The following is a 16,273-nucleotide window of genomic DNA, read 5'->3' on the forward strand; positions in this document are numbered from 1 at the left end:
CAACCACCTCAAGTGCATCCTGCTCAACACCCGCTCCATACACAGACACGCCGTCGAACTATGGGACCTCCTGGACAAAACGGCACCAGACGTCGCCTTCTTCACGGAAACCTGGATGAACGCCTCCTCAGCCCCCGACATCACCATTGCCATCCCGGACGGCTACAAGATCATCCGGAGGGACCGCGTCAACCAGACCGGAGGAGGCATCTCCATCGCCCACAGAAACACTATCCGCATCACGACCAACACCGACGACACCCTCGCCTCCGCAGATCACCTGCACTTCCAGATTCACACCGACCCCAAGACCACCCTCAGAGGAACCCTCATCTACAGACCCCCGGGACCACACTCACACTTCAGCGAGGCCATCGCAGACTTCATCAGCCCGCTCGCCCTCCCCTCCCCCGACTTCATCCTCCTAGGAGACCTCAACTTCCACCTGGAGAACGACCAGGACAACAACACCACCGCCCTACTAGACAACCTCGCCAACCTCGTATTCAAGCAACTGGTCAACACCCCCACCCATTACGCCGGCCACACGGTCGACTCCGTCTTCTCCTCCAGCAACCACATCTCCTTCAGCCACACCACCGAGCTACACCGGACCAACCACAGCTGTGTACACTTCAACTTTAGGAAAACAACGACCCACCACCGCCCTCAACAAACCTCCCGAAGATGCTGGAGCAAGATCACCACCGACCGACTCACCACCTCCTTAAGCCTAAACCCTCCCACCAACACCACGGACCCCAACGAAGGAGCCCGCAACCTCACACAGTGACTCACTGACTGCGCCGACACCCTTGCTCCACTGAAAAAACCTCCCAGCAACCTCAACAACAAGAAAGCCGCATGGTTCACCAACGATCTAAAAGACTCCAAGAAATCCTGCTGTGACCTCAAGAAAGCCTGGCACCACAACCAGTCAACGGAAAACATGACAGCGCTCAAGAACGCCACCCGCAAACACCACCAGCTGATCCGCACCACCTAAAGGTCATCCTTCAGAGAACGACTGGACAACAACACCCACAACAGCAAGCAACTCTTCAACATCGTGAAAGAGCTCTCCAACCCCAACGCCAGCAACAACGACATCACGCCTTCTCAAGACCTCTGCAACTCTCTGGCCACCTTTTTTCACCGTAAGATCGTCGACATACACAACAGCTTCGGCCCTCAGAACTCGTACCCCACCACCGAACCTACACCCCCCACCACCACCCTGTGCGCCTGGATTCAGGTCAGCATGGAAGATACCACCCACACGATGAACACCATCCACTCGGGCTCTCCAGCCGATCCCTGCCCACACCACATCTTCAACAAGGCCGACTCCATCATCGCACCCAAACTTCGGGACATCATCAATAACTCCTTCATATCCGCCTCCTTCCCGGAGAGCTGGAAGCACGCAGAGATCAGCGCCCTCCTGAAGAAACCCACCGCAGACCCCTCAGACCTCAAGAACTTCCGCCCCATCTCGCTCCTCCCATTCCCTGCAAAAGTCATAGAGAAAACCGTCAACAAACAGCTGACAGCCTTCCTGGAGACGAACGGCTCCCTCGACCCATCGCAGCCCGGATTCCGAGCGAACCACAGCACCGAGACCGCCCTCATCGCGGCCACCGACGACATCCGGACCCTGCTGGACAACAGAGAAACCGCCGCCCTCATCCTGCTCAACCTTTCGGCCGTGTTCGACACGGTCTGCCACCGCACCCTGACAACCCGCCTCCGCCAAGCCAGGATCCAAGGAAAGGCCCTGGAATGGATTACCTCCTTCCTCTCCGACAGAACCCAAAGAGTCCGTCTCCCGCCCTTCCTCGCAGAAGCCACCAAGATCATCTGCGGCGTACCTCAAGGCTCCTCACTCAGCCCCACCCTCTTCAACGTCTACATGAGCCCCCTCGCAGCCATCGCACGCAAGCAAAACCTCAACATCATCTCCTACGCCGACCATACCCAACTAATCCTCTCCCTCACCAACGACCCCGCCAGAGCCAGCTTCCAGGACGGAATGAAAGACATCGCAGACTGGATGAAGCTCAGCTGCCTGAAACTGAACTCAGACAAGATGGAAGCCCTCATCCTCGGCCCATCCAACTCCTGGAGGCCCCCTGCTCTTGGCCCTCCACCCAAGCCCACGGACCACGCACGCAACCTGGGCTTCATCCTTGACTCCTCCCTCAAGATGGCCAGGCAAGTTAACGCCGTTACCTCCTCCTGCTTCAACACACTCCGCATGGTCCGTAAGATCTTCTGCTGAATCCCCACTGGAACCAGGAACACGGTCACCCAGGCCCTCGTCACCAGCCGTCTGGACTATGGGAACGCCCTCTACGCTGGGACCACCGCCAAACTACAGAAAAAACTCCAGCGCATCTAGAACGCCTCAGCACGACTCGTCTTGGACATTCCCCGACACAGCCACATCTCCGCCCACCTGAGGGACCTGCACTGGCTCCCCGATCACGTTCAGACTCCTCACCCACGCACACAAGGCTCTCCACGACTTGCGCCCTGAATACCTCAACAACCGCCTCACGTTCTACACGCCAACCCGCCAGCTCCGCTCTGCCAGCCTCGCCCTCGCCACCGTCCCATGGATCCGCAGAACCACCACCGGAGGAAGATCCTTCACCTACCTGGCGGCCAAGACCTGGAACACCCTCCCCACCCACCTATGACTCACCCAGGACCATCTCTCCTTCCGGAAGCAACTCAAGACCTGGCTTTTCGAGCAGTAGCAGCCCCCACCAGCGCCTTGAGACCCTAGCGGGTGAGTAGCGCGCTTTACAAATGTTCTTGATTGATTGATTGATTGATTGATAGGCCTGGTTTAACAGTAGAACTGTCATCGGACCTTTTAACAGACACCAATATTATTCTACAGTTCGTTAATTCCACACAAATGCATATTCCCATGCTATTTACGCATTATGCTCACATTATCATACTACATTACTTTAACGGCAGACTGATTGGCCTTTACAATGCTTGTTTTACCCAGTGATTTCTCTCATAGAGATTCACAGTAGGGCTGGTGCATGCCCGGCTGAGTCTGGGACAGTGTAAGCACATCAATCGAAGATAGCCGACGCAACATTCAGACACCCATTCATATCAGAATATTTGCCGCACTGACCTCTTAGATAGTATCCAGATAAAGCAAAGAGAATGACGGCGAAGGCAAGGACTGTGTACTGACCCATGGTGAGGCAGGAGATGAACCTACAGTAAAAAAGAGAAAAACATCAAGAAGAGTTAACATTATTCTACATTTGGAGATCAGGACTCAGTAGAACTGTCTTGTACATTGCAGCCTTGATCTAGTACCTCCCATGACCCGGTGACTTTTATCAGCACACATACAGCTGTCACCTGACAATTATGTGAGAATCACCAAGAAAGGCACTTGCGTTCCATCCAAGTTAGGATTCAGGAGTGCAGGATGTGTAAGGACAGAATATGCGTTCTCCCTCTGAAAGAGTGCTTGAAATGTTCTTGGTATCGCACACTTCATCTCGCTCTTTCTTCCACCCTTCAAATTAGCCCATAATTACTGCCTTTAAAACCTTTTGCACAATAAAAAAAAATAGATTGTTTGTAGTTATTCATATGTTTACTTATACATTTGTTGCAAATGAATATTTACTTTTTAAGTGAAAAGTAGGCTTTGTTATTTTATTGGTGCATTTAAGATACAGAAACAACTCCCTCTTTCTTTTTTTGTTAAATTGTGGAGACAAATTCTGCATTTCCTGTGGCACTTCTCCCACCATAGCAGTGATAAATAGGACCGGATCCAAAAACACTTCCTGTTTTCTTCGTCTGCTCATCAGTACCTCAATATGGACCTTGGATCCCATTAGCCTTTTTTAGGTAAGCCTTGGGAGGTGGGGTCTCTCAGGGTATGGGGTTCCAGGCTTCCCCTTTGTACTCCTAGTAAGAAGGGTGCTGTGGAGGAATAGCATCAGGAGTATAGGGGTTCATTTCTCCCTGCCACCAATGCTTCTATTCTCTATTAATAAAAGGTGGGGCCTTTAATATGTGTGAGACCTGTAAGCGTTCGGTCCTTTATTTTTTAGGTCTCGCCTAGCAATGTAGCTCATGCTCTGCTCGCTTGGCGAGATCTCTTGTTGTCGATTTTTCTTGCAAAGGAGGCAGGAGATGTGCACTCGTATGGACAGGAAATGTGCACACGCACGGTCCTCGTGTCTTTTCCGCATTTTTCAGTGTATGCCTCTGCATGCCTGTCTCCCCATAGATTAACCCTTTCTGCCTCTCAATGCACATTGTATGTCTCTTTAGAGGTCATCTCTTTTCTTCTATCAAAGCTTACATTCCGATATATCCTCATTCCCCGCCTGTCTCCAGTGCCTGTCTCCTCTTCAGCCATTATTTCACCAGTCTTTGCTTCTCTCCAAGGCCTGCCTCCTTTCCTTGCATTCAGTGTCTACCGGGTGCCCGCACCTCGCGCCTGCCCTGTCCAGGCTCCGGGCCTCAGCTCTGCGTGTTCTGTTCACAGTGGACCTCGATTTAATGTCATACAATTAAGACACGCTGTGAATTTTAAGAGAGGAGTTTGCAACCTCTCCTGGACCAAGCCCTCTGGCCCCCCATCACCCCGAGGCCTCCTGGAACCTGGAATGGAATGCTCCACCCGGGCCCCACTGCATGTGTGAGGGTGGTAAGACTCGAGCATGAGGGAGGACACGCATCCATGCAACAGGTGACCCCTGAGGTAGGAAGGATGTGTATATGTATACACAGGATGTAGTATGTTGTTTATTACCATTGTTGAGAGTGGGAGGAGTCACGACTCGGGACAGGGAAAGCCTCAAGCAGTCCATCATGCATCTCACCTCAATAAACAATGGCAATGAATAGCATATTTCACTCTGCACTCCTATATGTATGGTTTACGCTGTGGCGCCTTTTTTATAAGTACCTCTTTAAAAAATATATCAGCCAAACCGCGAAGCGGGAGGTTAAATTTGTGCATTGAAGTAAAATTACATTGAAAAGGCCTTCTTGGGACTATTGGCAGACTCGTTTCCCTGCGCAAGTCTTTGTAATATGCAATTTATTTTTGTTTGTGGGAACTTGCGGTCGAGTTTATTGTTGTCTTATTTCCTTTTTTCTACACTTTCTATAGAACCTCAACCGACTTGGCGTTGTTTGAGAGCTGGGGGGAGCTTAGCTGCTGTTGGTCCTTTTTAAGAGTGCAGTTTAAATCTCAGGGGCGCATCCTTGCCATCTAGACCCTTTTGTGCCCTGGAGTCTCCGTTTCAGACCCCCGCCATCTTTTTTTCTTCCCACGTTTGCTTCTGTGCTCGGACCCCGCTGGAGACAGACCCGCAAACACACGTCTTCCAGGCCCTCTGAGGGCAGAGTTGGGAGGTCAGGAGGTTACACTGGTCCAATAAATAGTCAGAAACTCTGAGGGCAGAGGCCGGAAGTCACACAGAGCAGAGCAGGGTTATAGCGGGCGGGGCTTCAAAGAGGCTCTTTACAGTTCTTTCTCAGCCTCATCATTTCAGAACGGAAGCATTTTTTATATTTTAGAAAGCAAAGCCATAGTTGTTGCTTATTTATCTTATGGGACTAAGAGCCATTGACAAAGCCAACAGTTCTGACTTGTTGAAGTTGAATGTTACGTGTAGTATTATATATCTGGATGCAGTGGCAGAACCAGCACTCGGGTGGCGCACCATACCAAGCACAGATTTTTAGCTTATGTGTTTTTAAGCCATGTCCTTAATTACGTCAGCCACGCCCTTTGAGAGACCCCCCATTTTTTTAATCCCACTTAAAGCGCTGGAGGTCATACAGTGGAAAGAATGACCCCTCTCTCAGGACAGAAGTAATAAAGTCGCTAACTCATGATTTTCTGCTACTCACTCATTTGCACTGGCCCACTCTCAAGCACCTGTCCGGGACGCCTAAATGACTCTCCCATCCAGGCTGGGTTCGACCTCCCCAGAGGCCGGGTGCCGAAGCACCCGTCAAATCGCCACTGTGGATCTTAATTTATGCAAGCCCCCAAAGCGCCTGGATGCCGCTCTATGTGGACACATGGATGCCCTTCCCACTTTCTCTTCTGTCAGTCACCAACCTCTCCACCCAGCACCTCTGTACCTCTCCACCCAGCGCGCTGTACCTCACCACCCAGTGCCTCTGTACCTTTCCACCCAGCGCGCTGTACCTCTCCACGCAGCGCCTCTGTACCTTTCCACCCAGCGCGCTGTACCTCACCACCCAGTGCCTCTGTACCTTTCCACCCAGCGCGCTGTACCTCTTCATGCAGCGCCTCTGTACCTCTCCACGCAGCGCCTCTGTACCTATCCATCCAGCGCTCTCTACCTCTCCACCCAGCACTCTGTACCTCTCCTCCCAGCGCTACAGTACCTCTCCTCCCAGGGCCACAGTACCTCTCCACCCAGTGCCTCTCTACCCAGTGCTCTGTACCTATCCATCCAGCGCTCTGTACCTCTCCACCCAGCGCCTCTGTACCTCTCCACCCAGTGCCTCTGTACCTCTGTCAGCATCCAAATACTTTGTTGTGTCAGCGCCTTGAAGAGAGCTTATACAATATTACACATTTGATAACCTACCACAATAACTTGCATGCTTCTCTGCTGCTCAAACGTCCAATCGTAACTATAAACAACTAGTGGTAAAGGGCAGCGCTTCATCTCCGCCGACGAATCGGCAACTGGGTGGAGAGTTAGTTACAATAAGACCGCAGAGGCGCCATACAAGATTATCTAGGAAGTAATGCTTTAGGAACTCAGTGCTACTAAGGTCTTCTGGTGATGCTTCTGGACCGAAGCGCTGCACCATTAGCAACAAGCATTTGCAACCAAAACATAAATTAAAGGCATTGTCATTTACAATGCCACTAGCTCACACTTGTGTGAATGCGAGACCTATTGCATTGCAAACGCTTGTTAATTTTTGGCGGGATTGATGTCTTACTCAGACCGATCACATTGTGTGACCTTGATCTGTGCTGCTGGAAACTTGGGCCCAGCTCAGTGGCCCTGATGCACTCACGTCTCCAGCCACGAGCATTTCTGTTGTCTCCAGCGCGGCGGTCGTATAGCCAGGGCACAAGTCGGAGGTACATGAGGGTGGACTGCATCCAACTATTTTCGCAGGGAAGACGCCGTACACCCAGCCAACCGGTTGGCCCCACAGAATAATTTACAGACACTGGGACATGGTCAGCAGCTTTCGCAGCTGGGCGATAACAAAGGCCAAATTTAAGGGGTTGTCGTAATTTGGCAGTACCTGAGTTAGCGTTTAGCTCAGCTACACGAGCTTTTCTGTTAACTTGACCAAACGTGCGGGGGCCATTTTGTATTTGGTGGCTTCCATTTTCATGAACATGCGGCCTCGTGGTCAGCGTGCCCTTTCGTCCTTCCTCCATGCCAATGAACCTTTACCCTGCCCAGCAACAGGCTATTTTTAGCAGTGGTCAGTTTCGCGCATGCGGACATCTGATCTTTGGACTAACGAGTTGTCACTCCTTAGGAATGTTCCTCCCAACTGACCAGTGGTATTAAGCCCCTCCCACATGCTGGCTGTGTTCCAAAAATGTCCTTATATGTACCTAAAACTGTTCAAATGTATACCGCCTACTTTTTATTGCTGTTAAACTGTATAAAAGAGGTCGCGCACCGATGTTCGGTGTGATACTTCTTGCATTGCCAAAGGGTGCTGTAGGAATGTACCACCACCCCATGGGGTCTTAATAAACTTGTCTTTTGCATTTTCAGTTTCCGTGCCAACTTCTATTGTAAGGTGTTCGAGAGTTTTTGCAGAGTATGTAGGCCTGACAGAACCCGATACCTCAAATTGGCGACCACGAAGGGACTCATCGGCGACTCGGATGCCCGAAGGAGAGGTCGCGACGAAGGATTGGAAACTCGCTATGGACATGTACGCTGCCACTGAGTGACCCGAGTCTTGGCACCCACGGTGTTTTTTCCTTTCCTTCTGATCCGAACTTCCAGGTGGCGCCGGTCTTCGACTGAGATCCTGATCGTTTGGCCTGTCGTGTAGTGCCTGTTTGGCTGATTCGGCTACGGAACTTGGCAGATGGAATCCTGACACTTTTGAAAATATTTGGTAAGCTTATGTTTGGTAAGGTAGTCTACTGACACTTACTGTGGCTTTTGAATTTGAATTTGTATGAGTTAGCTAACGTTTGGACCTATGATTTGAATTATATGTGGAGTGCACCTCACATAGGCAGGCATGTAGGGATATTTCTCTGATTTTGAATTTGTTTGAAAGGCACACTGTGCGTAAAGTACATTTAGGTGCCATTTGTTGTGATATCGCGTCTCCGTGATATTTTTGAACATGCCTGTTCTCAGCACACTCCGAGGAATGTGCTGCTTTGGAAATTGTACCAATTATCGATTAAATGAATCCCAGCCGGCTCCCCCAGAGGGGACTCCTAATCGCGAAATGTACATAAAATTTGGCCTTCCTCCCATTATGTATAGTACATTATGGCACAGGTATACTAAAACTGATCGTGAGTTGCAATGGCCACTACATGGGTCATTTGATTTAAGAAAAGTTCAGTATGTGGAACAATGTTTGTTTCAGCGCAGGTCTAGACAGGATATGTTTGATTGTGTGCGTATGTGGGAGAAAGCTGTGCGCGAACGAATGAAGCGTGAAGAAGCCTTGGCGGACAAAGAGCAGCGCAAGGCTGCTCGGGATAAAGCTTTACAGCTACAGGAGAAGGAATTGCAGGAACAGAAAGAGAAAGAGAGTCGAGAACGTAACTTGCAAGTTAATGGTCAGTTTCCTATTCGACGTCTTCTTTATCCTGTCCTTACTAATGAATTAGATGATTTTTCATTGTTAGATCATTGCCCGCCTCCGTATGTTCAGCCTACGGCTCCGGATGAGAACTCGGACGAGGATAGTCAGGATAAACAACGTACCAGGTTACCTACTGATCGTATGACGGAATTGCGTTCGGTTGCTCGCAAACTCAATGTCAATGCTATAACTGTTTCAGGGGTTGATGATCTTATGAGTAAGTGGTCTGACAAGGAATGATTGTATTTTTTAGATCATTTTGCAGATGAAGTTGTTGACCGGTTTAGGAAACAATCTCCTGAGTTGGAACCTAAAGATATATCAGTTGGTCGTGAGAATTTCCGTAAAGGTGTTTTTGCTCTTTCAGATGCGGATGAATTTTTCCAGCGTTTGATTCAGCTACGGGATGAGGCGACCCGATTACGAGCGGCGAAAAAGGCATCGGATCCATCAGCATCTGGATCGACGGGAAATTCCAGAGAGTGCCCTATCTTTGGATCAGATAAAAATGTTGCGGTTAATGTTATGCCTATGCGGGAAGCTGCGCCTTTGTATGTCCCTCCTAAAGGGGATGGTACGGATGATGATAAGTCGTCTAAAGATGCAAAGGGCTATTTTGTGTATAATTGGGTTTATACGCCATGGAATAGAGCAGATGTTATGGCACTTAAGAATGCCTTGCCTGACCCCCGTAAAAATCCAGCAGCTTTCTATGAAGGTGTGGAGGGCGCTATTTCTTCGTGTATTATGACATTAGTCGATATTGATCTTTTCTTTGGTTTAATATTGCCTCCTGATATGTGGAGGGTGATTCGTAAGTTTGACGACCGAGTTATATTAGGTGCAGAGTGGAAGGACATAATTAGAGCTGATTCAGAGAGGGAACCTGCATGTAAGCCGTGTCAATTGATTTTAGATTTACCCTTAAATAAATTAAAAACGCTTGTCCCCCCTAAGAAAATTGATTGGACAGTGTTGGAATCTTGTAAGCAGAAGTCGGATGAATCAATCTCTGATTTCTTTTCACGTTTTGAGGAAGCATTCCATGATTACAGTGGTCAATTATTAACAGAGGACACGGGCAGACATTTGTTTGTAGATAAGTATGTGGCTAATCTCCTACCGGAGATTGCAAAACGATTAAAGGCTAGCGAAAGTTCATGGACCACTGCAACGTCCGCTTCTTTATTAACTATGGCTCAGTATTATGAACGACAGGAATTGGAGGCTAAAGAAAGTAGTGATAAGAAAGCGAAGGACTCAAAGACGAAGGTGATGTTGGCACAGGTTCATGCTACGCAATCGAGAGGGAATGATAGGGGTAGACGAGGATCGTACGTTACATCTCCCCCTCGTTCCGACATTTCTGAGGATCAGTGTGCATACTGTAAGCAGTTTGGACATTGGATTGCAGATTGTCCGGTACTTGGTGAACAGCGTAGTCAGAGGGGTCGAGGAAGTGGAAGGTCACGGAATAGTTATTCAGGACCGAGAGGTGGAGCGAATGATCGTGGTAGGTTTGAAGAGAGGAGTCGTGGTCAGGTTGAGCATAATACTTTTGATCGGCGGAATCAATATCAGATAGCTGAAGGAGAGAATACTGAGTCTCAGGACAATAGATATGCATAGGATTGCGTAGGATGGGGTGTGGAATCGGTTGAGGTACCAGTCGATCAAAGGGGTCCATATATATCAGCGCATGTTTTGGGTTCTACTGATCAGTTTCTGGTTGACACAGGAGCTACTCGTAGCGCTCTGTCCAAACACTTGGTTCCAAGGGCTCCCCTGTCTGGCGAAATAATTACAGCAATAGGGTTCGATGGAACACCTTCTCTAAGCCCATTGTCTCAACCCCTTACATTTCATGTTGATAAATTCATTGCCCCATGTCCGTTTCTATTATCTCCAAATACACCAGATAATATTATGGGACTTGATATGCTAAAGCATTTTCGTGCAACAATACGCTGTGCCCCTGAAGGGGTGCGGGTTATTTTGAATGAGAACTACCCAGAAATTGAGAGATCGTGCCTCATGCAAGAGACCGATGCATTAGCTTCCCTTCCAAGCACGTTATGGGCTACTTCTGATACTGATGTGGGTCAAATCATTATTCCTCCTGTGCGCATTACTGTGAAGGAGGGAGCGATTTTACCTCGTGTTCCTCAGTACAAGATCTCTAGAGAAGGCGAAATGGCTTTGACACATATTGTGAATGACTTGATAATGGCAGGGGTGGTGGAGGAAGTTCCCTACAATGTTTGCAACAGTCCAATTCTTCTGATCTTGAAGAAAGATACAGATACTAAGATCTAGCGTTTTATTATTGATTTGATTAGAGGAAATTAATAAGATAGTTGTACCCCAGTATCCAGTAGTGTCTGACATTACCACATTACTTACTTTGGTTCCACCCACATCTACTACATTTACGGTGATCGATTTGAAAAACGCTTTCTTTTCGATCCCCATTCATCCTGATAGCCGATATTTGTTCGGTTTTACATTAAATAATAAATCTTATAGATTTTGTCGAGTTCCTCAAGGTTACACAGAAAGTCCTAGCATTTACAGCCAAGCTTTGAAAAGACAGCTTGATTCCTTTGATTTGCAGAATGGGGTGGCGCTTATCCAATATGTCGACGACATTTTACTCGCGGCAGATACACAGGAGCAATGTGAGGAGAGTACACTCTCCCTGCTTTCTTTTCTTGCTGAACACAATCACAAGGTTTCGCGAAGGAAGCTACAATATTGTAGACCAAAGGTGACCTACCTCGGTCATCTTTTGTCTAAGGAGGGACGTGCATTTACATCAGATCGAATTCAAGCAATTTTAGATACACCAGTCCCTTGCACGCAGAAGGATGTTCGCGCTTTCATAGGTTTGACGTCCTTTTGTAGGCAATGGATACTAGGATTTTCGTACATTGTAAAACCTTTGTTAGCATTGCTGTCCAAAGCTGCACCAACTCCCCTTGAATGGACGGATGAATGTCAGATTGCTTTTGAACAATTGAGACAAGCTCTTTGTTCTGCACCAGTGTTAGGTACACCAGATTATACGAAGCTCTTTACATTGTATGTACATGAGAAGGATGGATGCGCATTGTCAGTCTTAGTACAATTACATGGAGATAAACAGAGACCTTGTGCATATTTTTCAGCGGTACTCGATCCTGTGGCTCGAGGACTACCTGGATGCCTCCGAGCAGTTTCAGCAACAGCAGTAGCTATACGGCAGAGTGAGGGAATAGTTTTGTCACACAAATTGCTGGTGTTAGTTCCCCATGCAGTAGATGCGCTATTGAACCAAACGAAAACGCAGCATCTAACCAGTGCCCGTTTAACAGGATACGAGTTAACACTGTTGGCGCCACACATTACATTGAAGAGGTGCGCCATTTTAAACCCTGCTACTTTATTGCCATATCCTGTTACTGAGACCCAGGAGGAAGAACAACATGATTGTGTTTTTCTGACTGACGAACAAACAAAGGGTCGTGTCGATTTACAGGACACGCCACTTCCAGATATAGATGGGGAACTGTGGATTGATGGATTGTGTGTGAGGTTGCCAGATGGCACGGCTTCCGCAGCCTATGCGATCACGACACTCAAAACAGTGGTAGAAACAGCACGAATACCGCAAAAATCTGCCCAAGCAGCTGAATTGATAGCCTTAACAAAAGAATGTGAGTTAAGTGCTGGTCTATGTGTGAATATCTATACTGATAGTCGTTACACCTTTGGAGTAGTGCACGATTTTGGCCTACTCTGGAGGGAACGAGGGTTTATGACCTCACACGGAACACACATCATGTACGGAGAGTTGGTATGTTACCTCCTGAATGCACTATTATGTCCAAAGAAGGTTGCGATAATAAAATGTAGTGCACATAAGAAAGTGACAGACAAAATAGGGCAAGGAAATGCTTTTGCAGACCGCATAGCGAGAGAGACTGCCATGTTGCAAAATGACTCCCCTTTGTATGTGGTGAGATCACAAGCTGAGCGATGGCATGATGCTAGAGAAGAAATTCGAGACATACAGAAGTCAGCGTCTGAAGCAGAACTAGCAAACTGGGCAGTAGAAGGAGTATTGGATGATGAGGGTTGTTGGAGAAGCAAAGACATGGGAAAATGGAAATTGCCTGCTGCTTACTTGCAAGCAATGGTCCAAATGACGCATGGGCTGGCACATATTGGAGATCTTGCAATTACTAGATTGCTTACACGAGTTTGGGAGCATCCTGAGATTACCAGCACAGCTAGGAGAGTAGTGCAGACCTGTCTGATATGCCTACAGTACAATCCTGATAAAGGGACCTATACTCCTAAAGGAGGGTTCGTTCCACCTACTGCACCATTCAAAGTACTGCAAATGGATTACATCCAGCTGGAGCGCTGTAATAACCTCAAGTATGTCCTAGTGGTGGTGTGTGCTTTCAGTAAATGGGTTGAAGCCTACCCCACGAAGGATAATACAGCATTGACAACAGCTAAGGTGTTACTCAAAGAGTACTTCCCACGTTATGGTGTTTGTACATTTTTGTGGAATGATAATGGTCCTCATTTCGTTGGGAAAGTAGTGGAGCATGTCTTGAAAGGATTGGGAATTAAGCAGAAATGTCATGCTGTATTCCATCCGCAGTCAGCAGGTCTGGTAGAGAGGTACAATGCGACTCTGAAGCTGAAATTAGTGAAGATCGTGGCATCCACGTCTTTGAAATGGCCGGACGCTTTGCCATTGGCATTGCTGTCTATTAGATCAGTGCCACATTCCCGATCTGGCCTCACACCCTATGAAGTGGTGTTCGGAAGGCCCATGAATATCTGGGGAGTTCCAAAGCCTTGTTTGATACATGATGTGCCTTGTATAATGATGAACGATTATTTGGCACGATTAACAAATGATTTACTTTCTATTCATCAACAGGTTCGAGAAGCACTCCCCGACAATTCCATTGGAGAGGCTCACAATCTTCGTCCTGGCGATCATGTGATGATCCGAGTGTTTGAGAGATCCAGCAGTTTGGAGCCGAGGTGGCGTGGCCCTGAACCGGTTCTGCTGGCAACACGAACAGCTGTGCGTGTCACGAATAAGAAGCGGTGGATACATTCAACGCACTGCCGACGTGTCTCTCCGGATCTGGTGAACCCTATTGTGTTGTCTGACTACCGAGACATCTTGGACGCGGAGAAGAGCCCAGCTGCTACGCCTCACGAGTCGCAGCGAGCCTTCCCGGACCACACTGTTTCTGGTGGAGTGAAGTACAATCTGCGGCCAAGGAAATAAAATTCTTGTATTTTTCGTGACTGGTTGGTAACCGTTCCGAGGTTTGTGAAAACGGAAGCCGGGAATATCAAGGGGGGGGGATCAGTTCTGTCCAGTGTAGCGACACCCGTCTTGGATCGCGGAGAAGAAATCAGCGGCAGCCTCGGTTCTCAGCACTATATTTTTATTTTTTATTTTGGTTTTTTGAGACTTTGTTCTTTGTACTATGGCACCTATGACATTGAGAAACAGAAGAATTCTAGGTGTGGTTCTTTTTGCTACGATAATAGTGGTAATAGCAGTAATAGCTTGGACTATAGAAAGACTGTTTCCTGCACGGGACTATTTACTGCCTACCACTCCAATACCATCTGAACATTTCCATTTTACTTTGCCCTATCATGAAGAAAGACATAGACAGACTTATTTGAATAACAGTTTCATTCAAATTTTACACCATACACACAATATGACCAATACCACCAACTGTTGGGTATGTGGGATGTTGCCTGGACATCAGAAAAAAGGAGGAACACCTCTTATTCCTCTTCCTTTTTCTCACAATGGTTTGTGTAATGCTTGGTACACTCTTCTCTTTACATTAAGATGGCCAACAAAAGGTGGACTACTTTTCCGATTGAACAAGGTCTGTTACAATGATCGAGATGGCTATCCACAAGCAGAAGGAACTAAATTTGAATGGGAACAATATCGACCGGACAATGCATCTACACCTCGTATCTTCACCAACCAGAGACTTACAAATATGTCTAGTTTACATGTGATTACAGTTATTGATACAAAAGCAGATCTTTGTATTAGAAATAAAGGAACAATTCCGGTAGGGAGGAGTGAATGCAATGTTACTCTCACCTTTGATACACCCAATGGTATTTCATTTGTGGCCTCACAAAACACTTACTTTATTTGCGGTAATAAAGGTTATCATCGTCTTCCTCTTGGATGGTTAGGCACATGTTATATATCTTTTGTATTACCCCCTGTGTTTATTGCCCCGCCTATGTACCATAATGATTTTGTACTGTATCACGATTTTATATTGAATAGAGTTAAGAGAACATTGGACATTGATGACGTCGACCAGACTGATACCTCACTACAACAATATGTGGATTTTAATTTAGGCTTGTTCTCTTTCGTTGGTGCTGCTTTAAACAGCAGGAAAATTAGACGGCTAACACGTGTTGTGGAAGCAGTTGCTAATAAAACTGCTTCTGCTTTAGGGAATATAACTGAAGAACTCCAGATTACAAGAATTGTTACGCTTCAGAACCGGATGGTTCTGGACGTAGTGTTAGCTGATCGTGGGGGTGCATGCCGCATCATTGGAAGTAGTTGTTGTGTTTATGTCCCTGACAATTCGCCATCTGTGTATGATGCCATTTCTAAATTGCACAAAATTGCTGCTGAAATTCATACTGACAATGGTACTTGGACCTTTTCCGGTTGGTTTTGGACTCTGCTTAGTACATGGGGTTGGAAACTGTTAACGGTTCTATGCGTGATTATTGGGATATTCTTCTTCTGTTGTTTATGTATTCAATGTGGCCCTACTTTATGTTCTGTATGCATTACAGCCTGTATCCCATCCAAACAAGATATTGCTAAAAATGTACAGATGAGTAATAAGTAATGAAAATTATGATGATCGATATTGACGACGAACATCCGGATTACTTCCATTATGAGGTAGCTTTAGCTAAACGCTAAAAGGGCCATCTGTCGTAATTTGGTAGTACCTGAGGTAGCGTTTAGCTCAGCTACACAAGCTTTTCTGTTAACTTGACCAAACGTGCGGGGGCCATTTTGTATTTGGTGGCTTCCATTTTCATGAACATGCGGCCTCGTGGTCAGCATGCCCTTTCGTCCTTCCTCCATGCCAATGAACCTTTACCCTGCCCAGCAACAGGCTATTTTTAGCAGTGGTCAGTTTTGCGCATGCGTACATCTGATCTTTGGACTAGCGAGTGGTCACTCCTTACCTCTCCACCCAGCGCCTCTGTACCTCTCCACCCAGTGCCTCTGTACCTCTGTCAGCATCCAAATACTTGTTGTGTCAGCGCCTTGAAGAGAGCTTATACAATATTACACATTTGATAACCTACCACAATA

At 47.3% G+C, this 16,273-nt stretch overlaps 1 protein-coding gene across 1 annotated transcript in view; it reads right to left on the reverse strand.

Annotated features, from left to right (window-relative positions):
- Positions 1 to 16,273, reverse strand: part of LOC144752267 (apolipoprotein L1-like) — a 383,520-nt gene that overhangs the window by 347,372 nt on the left and 19,875 nt on the right. Inside the window, exon 2 of the mRNA XM_078640278.1 lies at positions 3,161 to 3,246. Within this exon, the coding sequence (XP_078496404.1) occupies positions 3,161 to 3,227 (67 nt within the window). The 5' untranslated portion in view covers positions 3,228 to 3,246. The remainder of the gene's footprint in view (positions 1 to 3,160; positions 3,247 to 16,273) is intronic.

This window comes from Lissotriton helveticus, chromosome 4_2 (assembly GCF_964261635.1).
Source record: "Lissotriton helveticus chromosome 4_2, aLisHel1.1, whole genome shotgun sequence".
Taxonomy (NCBI): domain Eukaryota; kingdom Metazoa; phylum Chordata; class Amphibia; order Caudata; family Salamandridae; genus Lissotriton; species Lissotriton helveticus.